This window comes from Ochlerotatus camptorhynchus, unplaced genomic scaffold (assembly GCF_037179485.1).
Source record: "Ochlerotatus camptorhynchus isolate MF236.1 unplaced genomic scaffold, CSIRO-AGI_Acam_v1.1 ptg000063l, whole genome shotgun sequence".
NCBI classification, from domain to species: Eukaryota; Metazoa; Arthropoda; class Insecta; order Diptera; family Culicidae; genus Ochlerotatus; species Ochlerotatus camptorhynchus.
Genome location: NW_027040553.1, coordinates 919,529 through 940,967, shown reverse-complemented (window position 1 = coordinate 940,967; position 21,439 = coordinate 919,529). Strand labels below are relative to the sequence as shown.

Sequence of the window (21,439 nt, the reverse complement as noted above, 5' to 3'; positions counted from 1 at the left end):
GCCTGTTCGGAAAGGATTCCCCGTGACATGAGCGAGCGTCACTACGCGAAGTATGCCGGCCATACCTATCGGGTTGATATCGATCCAGTGATCGATCTGTACGACGAAACTACTGCCACGGCGATTGTAATCCGCTCCATGGAAGTGCAGCGGCAAGTGACGATCTACTGCGACAATTGCAACGTGCCTAAGAAATCGGCTTCCACCGGTTGGTTTGGCAAACACGACCAGTACTCGCACTGTCTGGTTCTGCAGAATAATAAGAAGAAGCTGGAGCAGACAAAACTGATATCCGGCAGCTTGGGTGGATCCTTCCAGTTCCGCTACGGAGGAGTGAATGTATACCAGCATACCGAGTATGACCGGGTTCTGTTTGGCGTCCAACAACGATGTCTATGTCTTCTCGGTCGCGAATGACTGTGACTTAGGCTTCTAGCACGGACTGAAGAAATCTGTAGCAACAATTGCAACAAGCGCGAGTCATTGACAGCTCAACATCGTTTACTTGTAAGCAAATGTTAACCCGATGTGTTCATCCCTAATCATTTTGGCCTATGGTCTTTCATTATACAAAAGAAGCGATATAATGACATGCTGTTTGACAACAGGCTCTCCCTTTCAATTTTCGTTAGAGAAAAAGAGATAACAGGCGGTACCCCCTAGTTTAATCTAGTACATATGAGTAGATAGTGTTGCCGTGAGGTACACTCGAAAATTGTAAATGTAAGTGCGTCAAATCAAATTTCGAGCCGCTCCGTCTGTCACTTCGTTCGTTTGTGGTTATGTACTTTGACTATATGTTTTAGTATTACTTGTCACAGTTGGTACTTGAGCGGGTCGGTTTTTATCTCTTTTTGCCAGTGGTGGCGGGGGGGGGGGGGACACCATCCCTCTCCAAAGGGGGAGTTTGTGGTAAAGAGAGATGAAAAAACCGATTTGTACCTTCCTTAAAAGTTGTCCTAGCTCGCTATTCTAATATCTATATGCAATCTTCACACTGCCGTACTCTAACGGAACTATCAACTCTATGGTTTCATCTACTCCATCTATCGTATAAAAATTACCACTACAGTCTGTTATTTGAAATTAGCATCTTCAACTATGTAAATCGTTGACTTCACGTAGAAGTAATACTAAAACATATAGTCAAAGTATGGTTGTATTAGTAAACCAAAAAATCAACACGGAACCGAAAAATTACCCAAAATTCAGTTCTTTTCACTCATCTCCCACGTTCCGTTCAATAAGCTAATTTTGAGTAAACCGCTTATAGTATACACTAATCCAGCATTTAGTTGTTCGGTATTTTTTTTTATCTGGGCTTGAACCGTAAAACAAATATTTGACTGAATATTCAGTTCAAATTAGCGGAATTACTGACATTCAGCAAATGCAAACTGAATTTCGGTAACGTTTATTGTAAAATACTGAGCACAGAATTTGTAATTACTGAGTAAGCCAGAAAGTTCTAAATTTTCTGTATTGTACGAAAAGTCAGTAATTATAATTACTGTACACAAAGTAATCATAGATTTTTTCTGGACATCCGTCAAAATAGTCAACATATTTGACTGACCATGAATTGTAAAATTCAAAGCTGTCACTTTAGCTTTAGTGAAAATCCAGAAGCAAGTATTTTTTACACAGTAGCGGAGTCGAGTCGGAGTCGGAGGCATTTTCGAAGTATCTGATGTCCAAATCAAAAGTATTCTTTCTATTACACCGATAAACACTATTGGAAGTGACTCCGAGCCCGGAACCTACCAAAAATGCTGCCGGCTCCGACCCGACTCCGCAGCCTTGGTTTTTTTTTTTCTTAAAAATGTTTCAGTAAATATTTGAGAAAGGTGTGTTTTATCATCACGGACTGAAGTAAGCTCGACATTGTTATTGAAAAAAAACTTGCTATAATTACTAATAATTCTTTTTCAAGGTTACGATTTAATCCCAACAGTAAGCATTGACACCCCAGCCCCTTTATGTGCATGGGAAATTATGCGAAGACAACACTGATGGTGTTTATTTCCTGGGAGAATATCACCATAGAGGTAAATCTAAGACCAGAAGGTCCCGAAGAAACGTGCTCTACTTTTGGCTCAGCTCTGGTACTATCTTCGGTCCCAAGCTAATCGATGCACCCCTCGAAACATAGGAAAACCCACGAACCCCTCATTGTATCTTCAAACTTTCATAGCGAATCAAAACAAACATAGTGTAGTACTAGAATTTTGACTAGAATGTGGTACGTTAATCGATTTGCTTGGGACCAATAGACTAGGTAGTCAAGTAGTGAGCCAATTTAAAATCTTTAGTTTCCACCGGTTGGAAATATCACCTTCGGACAGATGAGATAATCCCCCATTTATTAGTAATATTAATTTGTATGATTCAATTGTTATTACCGAGATATTGACGATGGGAGTCAAAAGTGACAGTTACGTTATATCGAGGTATACCTGTAGTGACAAGAGGCTAGATCCGGCCAAAAAAAAATGTATAGGAACGTTGTGTGATTTGAGAAACGGAAATAGTCGTTCATCATTTATGTATACTGGGCCATTTACGGTTGTAGTTGTTCGACAGGCTTGCTCCGTTTTCCGCACAAAAAAATTGCCTGCCAAATCATGAATTTATTGGGGAACTTCGACACTTGCTGTTTTCTGAGGGACTCTGAAACATCGAACTTGTCTTTCGCAGTCACATAATGGTTTCCCGAAATTTATTTGAAGTCCGCTTTTACGTATGTTTAATCGTCCAGGATAAAGCAGTGTGGTTTTGTCAACATTTGTGTGTACAGCTTACGTTCCCGTGTTCTAGCTGTCATTCTGTCTTTCATTGCGGTTTGGTGCTTTCTGAACCTTGAATGAACGCAGCCTGCTCGTTTCTTGGCGTTTTCTGCGCGAATCTTTTTTGTCAGATGCAGTTTTTTCGCGACAGTTGGGTTTGTTTTTGCAGGCAGCCACCACTCGCTTGTGATCTTCAACGCAGCACAATATTTCCTGCTCTGTAGTGATCAACGCAAAACGCATGAGGGTTGTTTTGCAAAATTTTCTCGCGCAGCGCTGTTCCTTCGACTTCATTTTCAAAACTACTAGAAATTTCACAATGCAACTCACGCTGTAAACAATACACACTGATCCATCTCACCCAAAATTTAATTAAAATTAACTCAAAGGGCAAAATGTTCCAGCTTTTTGTAAGTGATGCAAATTAACTGTGAACACCCTTTAAATGCTTTCAGTGTTTCAATGCCGAGAAATATAGCAAAATGGTTACAGCGAATGGAATTTTCTATCAAATTCTAACGAAGAACCTAAGGCACCAGTACAATAACGTGTTTATTCATTTGATCAATCTTTCTCTGAGCTCTCGATGAGCGATATCCCCTCTGGCAAGAGGTGCTTCAATATAATTTGTATTGCCTTACCTTTCCAAATATAGCTTCTATTTCACTAATTCACATTATCGCTCGGAGGTCTTCCTCCATCTGGAGAAACTATCCGACAAATCTTACAAAGTTCAATATTGCTTATTCCAGAAATCATCTTCCCGGAGACTCCTTTAATCTAGTTGTAATAGGCTTCTCTCTTTTCTCTATCGAAAGTTGCCTACGAACTATGCGTCCTTCACTAACCTGACAGTAAATAAATGTTTATTATATTAATATAAAACGTCCTCTCGCTGTACAAATAATTCAATTGCTTTGACTAGTTTCGTGATTGTATCGATCGTTCCGGCATCTGCTCAGATTGCAGCGGAATCGTAAAGTTCTAATACTCGTCTTCTATTTACAAAGGTCGCCCCTCCCGCTCTTGGAATGTATGTCTCTGTCTACAGTTCAGTGGTGATTTCATCCTGCGGTCGGAAGCCAAGTTTGAAGAACTCATCCTGTAACCACAGGGAACTGTCGTTGATGCCCGACGTCGACAGGTACGACCGCACATGATCGAACGTGTCCCCGAACGGGTTGCTTGAATTGCCCCCGTCAGTTTGCGAGCACGATGATCGTTCGTCGAACTCGTGCAAGCTGATGAGCGAACCGAGAAAGTGGTTCTGCTGCTTGGTAGCCGATTCCGGTTGCAGCAGGTTGCGCTGGTTCTTGGCACTCAAACTGGGTGAAATATCATTTTCATTGACGCCCGTTGCGCTTCCGCTGAACTTGGACTTGAAGGTGGAATGTTCACTGGTGCCGAGGCGGGGATCCGAAGCGGACGACGGAATCGATGGCTGCTGAAGGAACTCGATCAACTGGGTCAGTTCGGGTTTGTACCGATCGAGAACCTTCTCGGCCCACACGTACAACCGTTGCCAGTCGTGGGGAGCAGAGCTGATCAACTCGACCGGTTTGTTGAGTAGGATGAGGATTTTGGCAAGATCGCGAACCACCGGATGATAGGTGGCAGCACCGGAACTGTCACCGGCCAGATGTAGCTTGCGAATCTGCCGTCTGGTGTCGTTGAGCATCTGGAGGAAATACTCCGCCTGTGGTCGCAGTTCGTCCAGCTGTTTGAGAAACTCTAGCCGATCGATGTTTTCATCGATGAAGGTTTCCCGATACTTTTTCCGCTTCTGCTTCCGCCGGATGACGGCCATGGCGGCGATGATGAGCACGATGCAGAGCACTGCACCGGCGGCGATTCCGACGACGGCTGCCAGGAACGAGCCGGAGAATCCCACCGGGTAGCACACGCGACCCATGAACTCGGACGTGGTGGACCACTTGGCGACGTATCCGCCGGGACAGTCACTGACGCACTCCCTGGTGTCCAGCTGGATCAGTTCGGAGCACTTGACGCAGCCGCGCTCGTTGCAGCGTACGCAGGCCGGGTGCAGGATGGAACAGTCTGTGGAAGAGAAGAGGAAAGGAGACGTTGGAGGATTAGACGTGCGTGAACAGGGTGATGTTTGGTTGATTGTGATTGAATTTAATGGTAGGTACATCCCTAATGTATGAAGCGATGACTATAACAAGGTCGAATCTCTCTTTCTTACTGATGGTTGGTGATCATTACAATAAGAGATACATCCTACAGCCATTGGCTAGTTACAAAACTTGACTTCGTCAAGATGATTAAAGGTCTACTGAATGGCTTCATTTTTCCGAATTTCTTTGCAAATTAGATAGTTCTGGGATATCTACGAAAACTCAACTCGTGCATATTTACAACGCCAGCGATTTCTGTTTTTAAAAAACTACATCTTTCATGAATGCATTGAATTTTGCTGAAATAAGTTTCAGTTAAGGACAAGGTCGCTAGAATCCACAAATGACCATTGTCTTGGCTGTTTTGCCTTGTAAAATCAGCCATGGTAGCGGTTTCCATCAAAGCACCTATCAAATTTATGCATTTTCAAATGTTAAGATGGACCTTTCCAGGCCAAATATTAAAAACAGCTTTGCTTTGTATAATTGTTAGTTATGGTCAATCATTCACGTTTTTGCTTAAATTCAGCCATTTTGAATCCCACAAAAAACTTCACAATGGCAAATGGTTTTTGGAAAAAAAAATACTTTTCATAAAAAATATAGACTGTAAAAAAAACAAGTTGTTCCGTCCGCAACGCAACGAATTGAATAAGGTGAAGATTTGCAGCATTAACCACGCCCTGATAATGAACATCACCAGCAGCTCGACGACGAGAGACAACAATCCAGCATTTTACGATCGCTTATGGCCGCCACAATCTTACAGAGATTCTGGTAGGGAACATATGATTTGAAGTTTGGCTTGTGTCGTTTGACGTGTAAACGATCAAATTTGAACGTTTACCAGTCAAACGACACAACCTAAACGTCTAATCATATCTCGCGTCACTTTTCAAATAGTCCAATGTAACAAATGTAAACAAATCGAGTTAAGCGATACAAACTATTGCTCTTCTGTCATTGTATGTGATACAAAAACATCCATCCAAATTTACTTTCATTTATTTATGATAATCATTGATCAAAAATTGTCCAATGTACAGTTTGAAATGATGGGTACATGATTGTTACTTCGGTCATTCGGACTGCCTAACATGATTGGTGCTCATTTTCCAAAGGCGGGGCCAATCTAAAGTTAGGTACTATACTCTGAAATCTGTGAAAGGGAATCTAGTATCATGTAGACAAAACGTCCAATGTAGTTCTCATTGATTATGTCATTGAGAAAAATCGTCCAATGTAACATGTCCGATGTACAACTCGACTTGTCAAAACGTCCTATGTGATTTTTTCTATGTTGTAGCATGAAATTCAAAGTAAAATTGTGATTTTACTGTTTCTTCTGAATTTTCAACGTTATTATATGCTGACTACATTAAAAATAGTAATGTAAAATGTGTTGTTTTTAAACAGTTAAAAAAATAATCTGTCGAACTTCAACTTCGATTTTCTCAAAATGGTGGATATGTTACATTGGTCTATTTGAAAAGTGACGCGAGATATGTTCACTACCAAAAACTCAGCCAGATTGTGGCGGCCATAAGCGCTCGTAAAATGCTGAATAAGGGTATAAAACACGGCTACCTGTCCGCGCAGATTAGTACGAAAACAAGCCCTTAAAACGTAGGGTTACCATATTAAAAATTTGCAAAGGAGGACATTTCATTTGAGGTTTGGAGATTAAGGATTCCCTTTCTTAACATTGAAGGAGGACAATGAGTTTTTATCAAACGTTTTAATAATATGTGCGCTATCACGAAATTCACGATTTGCAAAGGTTTAATTGAGATCGTTCATAACTTGTAGTCGTTACCAATTCAATTCATCTTCTCGTTATACTTCTGAAAAATGTATCAAACTAGCCTTCATAATTCATTTTTGATACTTGGAAATGATCTAGTCTAGTTGATTTGCATGAAAACTACAGCTTTACAGCCTTAAAACCATTAGAAAATTTTCAAATAAACCTGCTATTGTACCAGACTTATTTCTAGTAATCAATTTTGACAAACACCTCGAAAATCACACGATCAACAGCAGAGAGATTTTCGAACATTATAACTTATTTTCGAAATGTAAAATTTATGTAAAAATTCAGATAAATGGAACACAGCCTAAGAGCACCGACAAACCGACATGACACTTAATTCTGACTTATGTCCGAATATCATAAACGTTCAATTTAAATGTGCAGTGATTCGAACTGTCAAAACCATACGATTTTTTTTAACTAGATAAAAATAATTTCTCCAGAATAGATCAGACACGAACGAAGTCATAATTTTTGCATGCGGGTTTTAGGCTTAGCTAAATCTTTCCCACGAACACGGAGCCAGATGTCAGTAGTGTGCTTTGGTCATAATTTTTATTGTTTTTGCTATGGTCATTCATGTCGGTTTGTCGGTGCTAAGGCAATGTGTTCCATTTGATAAATTTTCACTGACACTTCGAAAATAAATTATAATGTTAACCCCTCTGTTGTTGATCGTCCGATTTTCGAGAAATTGTTTGTCAAAATTGATTCCTGGTTTGTCTGAAATAAGTCTGGTAGAATAGCAGGTTTATTTGAAAATTTTCCATCTGTCAAATATACAGTGTGTCTCAAAATTGAGCATACACCTGAATGGGCAATTTTTTGAAAGACTGTGAGTAGATAGATTTTTGAAATCTTGGCAGATGAGCAAAAAATCCAATTTGTTTGACTCATTGTATTTCAAGAAAATGTGTTTTTGTTAGGAAATCTAGTTTTTCTAAAATAACTCTAACTTCTTACACTTGATGAGCCAGCGGCCGGAACTTTAGAAATCTATCTTTTTAAGTTGTGCTCGTACAGCTGTTTTTTTTTCTGAAATGTACGGACAGCTGTACGCTCAATTTTGAGATACACTTTATGTTAAAATACACCAAATGGATCGCCACCAAATGTAGGGTGGTTGACAGCTGTAGTATGTATACTCCTAGTCCCACCATCGAATGGCATTTGCTAGATAAGATGAAGTTGCGACATAATGAAACAAATAAGCTCTGCAAACAACGCTCTTTGAAAACATTTTAATGAAAAAAAATGCAAGGATTAAAAAGGAGGACATTTTCGGGCAAAAGGAGGATGTAGAAAAATTATTGAAAAAGGAGGACATGTCCTCATTTAGGATACCATATGGTAACCCTACTTAAAAGGGTATCCTGTAAATTAGCGCTAAACGCAATAATCACATTAGAATAATCAATTAACTAGAACAAAAATGAAGAGCCAAAAGCCACAAGCAAATAAACGTAAATTTTAGTACTACCGCGTGTGTGTGTGTGCGTGTGTGAGTGTGCGTGTGCGTGTGTGTGTGTGTGTGTGTGTGTGTGTGTGTGTGTGTGTGTGTGTGTGTGTGTGTGTGTGTGTGTGTGTGTGTGTGTGTGTGTGTGTGTGTGTGTGTGTGTGTGTGTGTGTGTGTGTGTGTGTGTGTGTGTGTGTGTGTGTGTGTGTGTGTGTGTGTGTGTGTGTGTGTGTGTGTGTGTCTGTGTGTGTGTGTGTCTGTGTGTGTGTGTGATCCTTTATCTCCAACTGAAAGTGCCTCGTTCTCAATGTCCTTTACATAAGGTCCGGACCAACAGGCTTATTGGTGTTAGTGAAATGTGCAAATGTTTATTGGTGTTTGTAGGGGAAATGCCTCTAATGTTGGCCTATGGATCTAAGATTGGGTCCATCGCTAGAAATCTGCTATTTATCAATTTTATCTAGATGAACACGTCATTGGGACGGTACTTATGGATATTTTTGGCCGCTATTGAAAATTTACGATTGCTGAATTTATGTATGGGCCCAAATTAGGGGCATGTAGGCCGACATTATTTCCATTTCCCCTATTTCATTGCAATGTTTATCTTTTTACACGAAACAGCTGTTGGCAGTGACGTAAATCTCACTGTTCGCAGTATGGAATGTTATGGTACACACTTAGAAAAAACTAATTTTACACGTGACGGAATCCATCTATGACATAAAAGATGAGGCGTAAACAAACATGTCATGTAATCTTATGTTCTCCGAGACTGAAAAGTTCGTTGCTCGACGAAAAGTAAGTTTGATTAAGTTATATTTCGCGTCTGTTATGACTCAAATTTATGTCAAAATTGACGCTCGTATGTGTCACTCTCAGAGCACCTAAATTTACATGAATATTTGTAAGTGTGTAGAGTAACGTCGTCACTTCATTGCTCAGCAATAGTTTTGCTTCTAACACCAGCAAGCTGCCTGTTGGCCCGGACCTTATATAAACGTCATTGCCTCGTTCAACCAAGCTGAAGAGTTTGTATGCAGCCCTTTTCAGGGCTATGGAAGAGTTGTTAGAACAGCCGCATTGATTGGTTGGTGGTGACTGCAATGAAGGCAGTTCTTGTTTGATTGGGAATCAACAACGCTTGATCAGATTCCACTTGGGGAATCAGTATCGCTTCTCTCCGCTTTTTTGGTCCTTCGAGCTGGATAGCGTATGAATTTGGCTTGGATTTGGCTCGTCGCTTGATGAAACGCAATCTCAACGCAATTTGGTTGGAATGAGTGGATCAAGCAAAGATTGTTGAAAACATTGGAAACAATCAAAGTGAAAACGTTAAAGCTAGTGACATTGACCATTAGGGATCATCCATTAATTATGTCACACTTTCAGGGGGGGGGGGGGTTTCGGAAACTGTGACGAGCCATACAAAAAAAAATTAAGGTCCATACAAAAAATGTGACAAAGAGGAAGGGGGGTTGAAAATGGGCCAAATTTGCGTGACATGATTAATGGACCTTCCCTTAGTCCTACTGTGCTACCTGACTTATAACAGATATACGTTGTATACGAGTACCCGAGTAGAACGTATAGTTCGTGTTTTTGTGTGCTTTTTAGTGTCGGAAGGTGTTTTTGGGTGTTAATTGGTCGACCGAGCTGTCAAAACATCAACCGAAAAAAATATGCTTACTGGCATATCCTCGACCATAACAATACGCTGAAAATGAAGGATCCCCCAGCGACTCCTTCGCTGTTGTTTGCTTAATGCAACAAAGTGCATCTAATTCACTACCGAAGATATTCGAGGAAAATGTGGAAGACGAACTGAAACAGCTAGTTCAATTCGTCAAGATGTGTAAAATTCAGCTCTAAAAGGCAACATAGCATAAACGGAACACTACAGGCACTACCATTAACAACTACAAGAAGCACGACCACAGAGGCGAGCTGGACTGAACCCAGTAGTGATCTAGAATTATAAGCACCTTACTGTTGCTGTGACACTCCCAACATACCAAAATAAATTCATCGGAGCGTTCTGACGGATCTAGACAGACATTTCCACTTTTTGAAATTGTAATTTATTTAGTCAAACGTAGTCCTGGTGCAGACGTTCACACTTTCACTACGGATAAACAATAGACAGTGGCCACTTAGCTTTAATCCACGCCATCATCCATGCGCTCTCGTAGGCCCGATCGCATCCAGTTATGGATATTCCAGGTCGCGGAATACGGTGTACGTGTCACTTCTGTATCCCGAGTGATTTCCTCCATCGAGGTCCGGTGCAATCCAACAAACCGACTGCCGTGGTTCTCTCTCCTTGCAAGAGAAAAACAACAACTAAATTGATCAACAAACGTAAACATTATTGGCAGTGATGCCAGAATTGATGAAAAAATTAGCTTTCCAGTTGAAGTGCGTCAAACTGTGTTTTTGTGGGTGTTAGCACAAGGGGCAGAGTGACTTGCCCCCTTTCCCGTATGCACAACCAATTTTTTTTTAAATACTTTATTCGTAACATAAAAGCAAATTAAAATTATCATTTTTCTAGATCTCTTATTTGCCACAAGCGGAGCTTTATGTCATCGTTAGATCGCCAATACAAAGATTTTGAATTGTTTTTCATAATTATCAAAATCTACGTAGACGTTAGGAGTAGCGAGGGGTATCAGAAAAGTCTACTATAGTTTAGGAGGGAGGAGGAAGGGGTTAAAAATTTTGGTTTACGTGTGTTTTGAACGGCCCCCAGGTGGACGACTGCGAGGCTGGCATCGTGCAGCCATGGATCGAGTTGAATGGAGACGACTTCTGTGTACAACAGAGAACACCCAGGGTAAGACAATTAATTGCATTTCTGGTCCACCGTGCGCTGTCAAACCCATTCTGACGTTCAAATTTAAATATTTTTATCTAGCTTTTATTCCTGCGGTGGCATTTTGATAGATGCGGTAGAACCACTATGGTGGCAGAAACGTCATCAACCAACATTTTGCATGAAGCCAAAGTTGTTGGTTCTTTGGCTCGATTATCTACCAATCTAAGACAGCTGTTACAAACATTGAGAAACTATGCTCCGTCCACATAGATGTTTGATTTGTTGCGCGGCAATATAATCGTGATAATTGTTCAACAAGCGCGTATATGTAGGAATTAAATATTTATTATATTAATTTATAAATTAAGCAAGCTAATCATTCAAGTTTCATTAATGATTATTCACATAAGATTTTTTAACGCATACGTTAATGCACATATAAACAAAGCATAAAAACTGTAGGCTACAGTGCTGACACCACCAATGGTGGTGGCTTCAGCAACCCTCCTTCTTGGCAGAGGATTGGGTAGAACCAACCGGTGGAAACTAACGATTTTAAATTGGCTCACTACTTGACTAGCCTTTTGGTCCCAAGCAAATAGATTAACGTACCCCATTCTAGTCGAAATTCTAGTACTACACTATGTTTGTTTTGATTCGTTATGAAAGTTTGACTGATAAAACGAGGGGTTCGTGCATTTTCCTATGTTTCGAGGGGTGCATCGATTAGCTTGGGACCGAATAGAGTACCAGAGCTGAGCCAAAATGTTGAGCACGTTTCTTCGGGACCTTCTAGTCTTAGAGTTGGGTGGTGGACACATCAAATCGGAATTCTGTCATTAGGTGGCGCTAGTGAGCTTGCAAATATTCTGTATTGCTCTATTTCAAGGTCCAGATTATGGAAAGGGTAATGTCTTTGACACAGTTTATCAGGGGATCAAGAGGAGGATGTGTCATTTCACCGAAGGACGTTTCGTCAAAGAACATTTCATCGGAGCACATTTCGCCGAATGGGTGATTTCAATGAATGGGTCAGTACAACTCGAAAGAACTGCTCAAGTTCAAGAGAAGGAAGCAAGTTACAAGTTCACAAATTTATTCTTCCTTAGCTACACATGAACAGTTATTACAAGCCACCTGCGCTGAAAGCTGGAAAAAGTGAGCGAACCTCATGTTCCCTATTTATGCCCTAAAAGTGCTTACTAAGGTATTCTGCCCTACTTGCTTCGTATTGGTGCATTCCATGGCGTGATGCACCTGGATTGCGCGCCAGCTGCTGGTAGTGGTTAATTCTCCTAACAGGAATTTTCTAACTTTGATTATTGAAAAATTTATGAAATCAGTACAACTCGAAAGAACTGCTTAAGTTAAAAAGAAGGAAGCATTCCATTTGAATAGCTTGCCAGGTTGAAAAAATCGAACCTTCCTAATCTTTTTTTCGAGACTTGACTTAGCTTTGAGAAAAGATCAACGTGCTGAGTGGTTAATACCAATTTGGAATTCTGCCACTAGGTCGCCTACTGGAAGAATTCCGAATTGATCTGTTCACCTCCCAGCAGCACTTGAACTTCTGATCAACTTTGCCGAAGACATCCTTTCTAAATAATCGGGATCTTGAGATACAGTAGTACCTACAGTATATTTGCTTCATCACTAGCCTAGTGGTAGCATTCACAATTGATCAATTGAGCTCCTGATCGGCTTTGCCAAAGACACAACCCTTATATATAATCAGGATCTGGAAGAGTAGTAGCACAGAATATGTGCATGCACACTAGTGCCACCTAGCGGTAGAATTTTGAATCGATCTGTCCACCATCTAGCAGTCCTTGACGTCTTGACCAAATTTCCCCGAGGCATTATATTTCTAAATAATCAAAATCTTGAGATTTAGCAATACAGAATGTTTGCATGGTGTGGACCCAAAATAACTCATGAATTTTATTTCAATTCAGCTTAAACATAACTTATCTTTAGAACTCTACCACACTACGTTAGCCAATTAACGGAAATTTTTCGAAAAATCCTCGATAAACGTGTATTAAAATGTCAATCAGTTAATTCCTGTAGAACGCAAATAACGATTGGCATAATGTGGCCCTTTGTGATCGTTCGCATCCTCCTCGCTTGGCAAACGTCAAAAAATATATAACCGTAAATCCACCGGCAAGACTGCTAAAAAAAAGCGTAAAATAATTGATTTGCGATAGCTGCAAATCCCATCCAATCGATCCGCTCCGACGCTACCGATCACCGATGACATTTCTTCATTATTTATATTTACGCACCACTGACACGATTGGCCCAGCAGCGTCGTATGCCTTGATCGACGAAAGTGCGCCACCATCATCGTAAGTCACCGGGTAGCAATAAAAAAGCATTATTTACTGCAATCGTATCGACATGTGGTTACCGTGGTTACCGCGTGAATGCGGCTTCTCCGATCCGTTTGGGAAACCTTACCTTTCATCGCTTGGTCCGGAGCGCCATCGCCATCAGAAGAAATTGAAAGTTTACCATAACCCCCATAGAGCGCGGTCGGATCTTTGAGGTTAGGATCTGATCTGTTCCGGGATGGCACCACGGCTTCTTTTCAATGGTTTATTGTTACATATTTTCTTTCCAGATCCGCCTCTGCAGATAAGCTTAGAGCTCCATCCACCACCAGAGCGGGCTTATTGTCAACGTTTATGTAATCTCTTACGGCCGGGGGTCGGTCGAGCATAAATAGCGGTTTGCGTCTTCCACCCCGGCGACGGCTGACTGACGACGGAGGAGATGAGCGCGATCAAGCGCGGAGTGAGGATGCAAAACAAAAGCTAACCTGCGAGCACCGACCGACCATGTAAAACGAGCAATCAAGATCTCTTCTTGGAAGTTGGTCGTGATCTATTTGCTTGCACCGACCGGCTTGGATAGGATTCCGTTCCTTTTATGGAAGCTCGTGCAAAGTTACTCTTTAGTGGAGTTTTCTGTGCTAATTGAACAATACCGAGCAACGTTCCAAAACAATAGAAGCACGAATTTCGTCGTCATCGGCATCGATTGATTATGTGTTTTTTGTAGCGTTCCAGCGGGAGGCGGGGGGGGGGTCTAATTTTATTAGCAACTTCTATAAAAAGTAGTCCACCTCAAGAGCAGGGAACAACAATCGAACGCTAATTAAAAGTAACCGATCGCGGATGAGACTGATGCGACTGCCTTGCCGCCTCAGAGCCAGCAATAATAACAAACAATTATCGGCTATTGTTGTTTAGCAAGAATCGATTTGGATGATGGTAGACAGTCGTCGGTGGCTGGTAGCTGCCGTTAATGAGCCTTCTTCAAGCAGGTAATAGATCACGAATTGCCAGCGAACGTCGCTGAAGGCGCCTGCGATTGTCTTGTCTTCTTAACATGGTGACGTTTGGCGGATTTTGCTATAACTGCGGATGCGACCACATCGTATAGGGTAACCAACTTGAATTGGACCCCTACATATTTTGGACCCTTTTCATATATTTTCCTCGCTTACTGTCTAGTTTCTTCAAATTCATCTGGGTTGATGTTGTAATTACATTCTTTCAATTACTTTCTATGTCTCAAGATCATTAGTTCACCTCAAATTGCTTACAATTGCTTAATTTATGCAGTTTTAGAAAATGTTATCGAAAAAGTTTCATGTTTCGACGTTTGTCAAGAGGAATCGGCGTTAGTGTACTTGTTTTAAATTTGGTCTAAAATATACAATTCAATGATTTTTTTTATCAAATCAGTTTATCTGACTTTGGAAGATGTATTTCACGTGTTTATAAAGATTTCACCTTAAGATTTTACTTAAAAAGTATTAAATAAAAAGTGTCCAAAAAAGATCGTAAAAAAATGTTACCAACTTTGGACACTTATCAAATGAGAATCATCAAAAGAGCGACAAAAAAAAAATCCGGTTGGTCGATCGTGCTATTATCTCAGATTTCTGATTAAATTGGTAAGTAAATCAATCAAAATTATATGAATTCATTGTTTTTAAATATATTTCTTGTTTATCAGGCGATTCAAAATGGGAAAAACGGCAAAACACGTTGAGAGGTCCACTCTGAGTTTTCCTAGTTTTCCTAGTTCCTAGTTTTCCACAAAAGTTTTCCTATCTCCCAAACGCATTTAACTAAGGGGCTGTTCATAAACTACGTAAACGCTTTAGGGGGGTGGGAGCGCTTGGCAGATGTCTACGGTCCATACAATTTTTTAAATTTTGTGTTTGAGACTGTCTTCTACGGAAGGGGGGGGGGGTTGAAATCTCTCAAAAACCGTCTACGTAGTTCATGAACAGCCCATACAAAAAATAATATGGACTGCAAGCATAGAGTCAGGTCTCCGTATTAAGATTTACTTCTGAATGATTTTTTTTTATGGTATGATCAGTTGTTTCCTTATGTTATATTATATTTCCTCCGTTACTCGTGCCAACTTTTGTAACACGAGTACTCACGCGTTGTACTTTGTACAACAGTGTGAGTTTTCCATTTCCATTTTGCAGCCGAGCTACCAATCGATCTGAAATCAACGAGTATTCCTCAAAAAACTTGCTTTTAACTAAACAAGCTAAATATTTATTACAGTTAACCCCCAAAATATGCGGATAATAGAGAAAATGTAAATGGAAACCGCGTAAATGGTGTCCATACTACGAGGGTTCTGACTTAATTCGTTACAACATGGAATATCTCGAGATCCTGACCAGATAGAAAGTTACTGTCTTTGCCAAAGTAGTTCTAGAGATAATAACCTTTTTGCTGGTGGACAGTAGTTCAAAATTTACTCACTACATAGCGCTAGTATACATGTGAAGTTCTCGCATGTGATATATCTCGAAATCCTGACCAGATAGAAAGTTACTGTCTTCGGAAAAGTTGTTCAGGAGTTCAAAGCCTATAGTTCAGAATTTTTTCACTATATGGTGCTAGTATATACGTGAAATTTTCATATAAAATAACTCGAAATCCTGATCATATAAAAAGTTACTGTCTTCGGCAAAGTTGTTCAGGAAGTGGTGGACTTAAATTCAGAGTTTTCTCACTTTGCAACGCTAGTATACATGAGGAATTCTCGCATATAAAATATCTCTAGATCCTGACCAGACAGAAAGTTACTGTCTTCGGCAAAGTTGTTCAGGATGTTAGGATCTTTTCGTTGGTGTACAGTAATTCAGAATTTTCCCTTTACGTGGCACTAGTATGCGGATCATTCAGAGATATTTTGTATGCAAGGATTTCACGTGTCTTTTAACGTCACCTAGTGAGAAAATTATGTACTTTCCACCAACGATAGGGTTTGATCTCCTGGACAACTTTGCCGATTACAGTACATTTTTAGCAGGTCTTGAGATATATCATATGCGAGAATTGCACGTATATACTAGTACCATGAAGTGAAATATTCTGAACTACCGTCCACTAGCCAAAAGGCCTTGATCCCCTGAACAACTTTGCCCAAGACAGTAACACTCTATCTTGTCATGCTCTCTAGATATTTTATATGAGAGAATTTAACGTGTATACTAGAACTACATAGTGAGACAATTCTGAACTATTCTACACCAAGCAATAGGCTTTGACCTCCTGAACAACTTTTTCAAAGACAGTAACTTTCTATTTGGTCAGGATCTCGAGATATATCATATGCGAGAAGTGTATATGTATACAAACGCCACGTGGTGAGAAAATTCTGAACTACTGTCTATCTGTCGAAAAGTCTTGACCCCCTGAACAAGTTTGCCCAATACAGTAACTTTCTAGCTGGTCAAGAACTCGAGCTATTGTATATGCGAGAATTACACGTATATACTAGCGCCTCGTAGTGTGAAATTTCTGAACTACTCCACCAACGAAAAGAGCTTGACTTCCTGAACAACTTTGCTGAAGGCATTTACTTTCTATCTGGTCAGGATCTAGAGATATTTTATACACGAGAATTTCACATGTATACTAGCACCACGAAGTGAGATAATTCTGAACTATTGTACACTAAGAAATAGGCTTTGACCTCCTGAACAACTTTGCCGAAGACAGTAACTTTTTATCTGGCTAGGATCTCGATATATTCCATGTTGTAATCAATTAAGTCAAATCCCACGTAGTATGGTCATAGTTTACGCGGTTTCCATTTACATTTTCTCTATTATCCGCATTTTGGGGGTTAATTGTAATCAAAGTTTAGCTTTTTTAGTTCAAAACAAGTTTTTTGAGGAATACAAGTTGGTTTCAGATCGATTGGCAGCAACAAAATGGCAATAGAAAACTCATATGTGTTGTACAAAGTACAACAGCGCGAGTAACGGGGGGTTAACTTTTATGCATACCGTAAAACGGGGTGTAATTGATCAGCGGGGCAAAATTGATCGCTGAAATTTCTCGTGATATTTTTTCATGTGTAACATGTTTTTCGTTACTAAACGTACGAATATATATTTTTATACATTGTAAAAATATTATGCATAAGTACAATATTGGGTATACTCAGCGATCAAATTCACCCCGCTGATCAATTTCACCCCGTTTTACGGCACCTTCTTTGAAAATTTTCCCACCTAGACGGACCTAACAAATGCGAGATAGGAAGAAGTGACCGTCGTAATTAATTTTAGGCTCATAGGTTGAAAGAACTTCAGCATGTCCAAAATATATTCGTTCCCATTCAGTGTGTCCAAAATATATTATGGACACTGTCCAAAATCAAGTGGAAGGGTCCAAAATATGTGAATATCATGATGTGAAAAGAATTATTTTTCGAGTATATATCAATAAATAAAACATCTAGTGACATTTTACATCCAAGATGAGTAGCTTTCGAACACAACCGCATGTAAATTGCATAATAATAATAAACAAATAATATTATTTTGACATAAACGTGATCTCACTTCCTCTAGGGGTCCAAAATCAGTTGGTTACCCTAATTTTCACGCAAATGAGACATCGGATTTGAATTGAAAACTTTAGAAGGTACCTAGTTATGTTTGGGACCAGAGAGCTAACCGATCTCCTGAAGAGTACTCGGCTGCAGTGTTCGGAAAATAAATTCTCAAATTTCATTCATTCTAAGAAAATAAACTAGTGTGTGACAAGCAATAAATTTTTAACTAAAAACTCATTCGTGATTTTTGATCTGTTGAATTTTGCTAGGCAAAACTCACAAGCGCATAAACTCACACATGAGTTATGAGATTTAGAGTTTTTCCGAACTGGTTTGGCAGCAAATATAGGTGTAAAAGATCAAGATACATCCCGACGAATCCACTGAGTGATGCATATGAAGTTCGAAGAATCATATGAAGAATATGAAGGCTATTTCATGGGATGTAACTATCCAATCCCAATCCTCCTTCACAATTGTTTGCACGATATTGAATCCTGTAATCCACTCTAGACACAGTTGCAAACCGCTTTTTGCTGTATCTAGAAAGTGAATGGAAAGCGTATCTTTTGCATTTAAACAGATAAGAGTTTTATTGGAATCAGTGACTCAGATTGGGGAATCGACACACACCGAGATGGTTTGTCCTATCACTAGGTACGTATTTAGTCAATCAGCTTTTATGCAATCGATCCAATGGCATTGCCGCAAGCAATCAATCGTGGCATTATCAACAACGTAGGTTGACTACATGGCGGTATCAGTAGCATATGTTGTGTCCGTTGGGTCCATTTAAGAAAGGTTTGCATTTTGGATAAGCTTTCAAATAAATATATGTGTAAATTTATTGAAAATGTACTTTCTTTGTTTGTGGAGGTTTTAACAGTTTGATTATTTTTTTGTTTGTGGAGGTTTTAACAGTTTGATTATTTGCTAAAATGAACTACACTAATAAAAATCCAAAGCTAATTTTTATGTGTCCCACATATGAATTTTTGCAATGTGATAAACAAATGATATATATATGTATCGGACACATAGTTCTTAAGTGTACACATAAAATTCATGTGTAACCACACATACTATTCATTTGACTCCTATGTTTCATGTGTACTTCTGAGTGGATTCTTTTTATGTGTAGACTAGACTGATGCAAAATTTTACTTTTTCGCTCCACAGTGCTTAAATGGTTTCAAATCGGGTCCTGATTAGCTTCCCAAAGTTATAACTCATTTGGTTTGAAACAGACTTCGAACAAGCCATTTGAAGTTTACATGTAAATTACTATGGAAAATCTCATTTTTTTGTCCAATGCCTTCTAGTCTTTTTTCCATATTGAGCTGCGAAATAGTTCAATAGCCATTCTTATAGAAAATTTTCTCAGCTACAACTTTGCTGAAGATCGTTTCTATGTAAAACGAGACAGGAAAAAGTTATTAATTATTTAAGAGATTGGTAAACTTATGACATGATCAAGCAGCTGCTCTGTAGGCAACACTGTATTTTGCAGTGTGACATAGTAGCCATAATTTTTGAGTCCTATTCAACGCCCCAGAAACACCAATGTTGCCTGCTGAGCAGTTGATTGAGCATGATCATAAGACATCAGCGCATTGAACCATTGATAACTTTCGATCCTTTCATTTAATCAAAAAGTGGTCTTCAGCAAAGTTGTAGCTGGGAAAATTTCCTACAAGTACTACAAGTAAGTAAAGCTTTTGAAGCAGACCGATATGGTGAATTATTAGATAGACATGAACAAAAATCTTGGTTTTACCATAGTAATTCCCATACAAACTTCAAATGGTTTGTGCCATCTCAGTTTCTCACCAAATGGGTTCAAATTTTGAGAGGTTAGCCAGGATCAGATTTGCAATCGTTTAAGTATTGTGGAGCGAAAATTTCAAATTTTGCATCACTCTAGTATAGACACATGAAAATCAAGTGGATTTTTTTTTGTAGTGATCACAGTGGCAGCATACACATGATTAAACTCTACACTGGACCCCTTTTATTGATAAATTTTACATCTACATTACAGCCTCTATTTTAAATCAACACACAGACGTTCCTAGGCTATGGTGCCCGTGTGGTCACTGTTGTTTTTGTGTTGATCCAAATAGTTTTGATAATATAATTGCACATTCTTGTTTTTTAAAGGTTGATTTTTGTCCCAGTCTTGTCTTCTGTCGTCCCTTATTTTGTCATTTTGTCTTGTGTATTAACCCCAACTTGTCTTGTCTATTGTGTCCACTTGTGTCTATTGTCCTTCCCCATCTGTTTTTAAACTCTTTCTGTTACTCTGTTATGACTAATTTCATTGATATATAAAAATAGTAATATCAATTATAGGATAATATGGTTATTTCTACTAATTAATGAATTATTGACAATTGCCTCTCTTGATCTTTGGCTCCACTATGATTTTAACTAAACATTTTTTGATTATTTATCAAATACCTCTCCGAGTATATAACTCACAGGTGCCTTGTTGATTTCTGGTCTCTAATGGATTGGTCCTGAATTTGTTTGCTATCCTGTTCGAAGTAATTCTATTCCTTCTCCTTAGTCCATTGAAATCACGTTATTTCTTTGAGTTCCAACTCCATATGATTCGCTATTCATAAAGATAATGGGTTAATAGATAAATTAGTTGGAAAATAAAACTAATATATAACTAAAAAAGCAATGGATGAGTGTTAGTTCCGGGATCATTTTAGTGTTAAGAGTTATGTTAGTTTTGATCCGTATTCAGCCCTGCACTATTTACAGCAATTGTGATTAGAATCTGCGACACTGCTACTACTACTATGTTAGATGCATGAATCGTAAATTTTCGTTAGAGAAGAATACTGTTTTCTAACGCAACGCAATGTTTCAATGAAGGTGTATTTGAATAAATCACTCAATCAATTTGATTTTTGAAAATTGGCTCAAAAGGGTTTAGTTGACACATCATAACTTACCGAGAACTAAAGCACAACAATCCTACTTCTTATTTCAAACCTATCAACATATTTAACACACCTTTCCTAATACTTTACTTATTCGTAAACGCCTGATTGAAGATATGACTGCTATTGGCATTGCCTGTAATTAACAAATATACTATATAGAAAAATTTATTATACAACTCTAAAGGCTAGTTGCCTCCCTAAGCGGACCCCTCGCGTCCTATCTCTTATGTTAATTAACTTTCTGAATTCTCTAATTGAAGTTCATTTGATGATTATTTAGTCTTATTTAATAAATAACTGAAATCTCTAATCTACCTACACAATCATGCTTTTAAACTAAAATTTAACGTGTTTCAAGTACTTCTGGCTTTGACCTAAGAGGAAGAGGTGACAATTGGCTTCTTCCTCTTTTATTTCTATCTCTATCTCTATCTTTATCTATCTCTGTCTCTATCTTACGCACATGAAATCGGCCAATCAGGAGCTGGTTCACGTTTGACAGAAAATTGGTTCATTTTCGCCCCCGTATTGTCACTTCTTCTCTTAGGCTTTGACATATATTAATAATATCATTATTCGT

General features: G+C 39.1%; 1 protein-coding gene across 1 annotated transcript in view; it reads right to left on the bottom strand.

The window, feature by feature from the left end:
* Positions 1 to 3,325: 3,325 nt before the first annotated feature.
* The window catches only part of T48 (FU domain-containing protein T48), a 161,814-nt gene continuing 143,700 nt past the window's right edge, over positions 3,326 to 21,439 (bottom strand). The window contains exon 2 of the mRNA XM_065216498.1: positions 3,326 to 4,844. Within this exon, the coding sequence (XP_065072570.1) occupies positions 3,832 to 4,844 (1,013 nt within the window). The 3' untranslated portion in view covers positions 3,326 to 3,831. The remainder of the gene's footprint in view (positions 4,845 to 21,439) is intronic.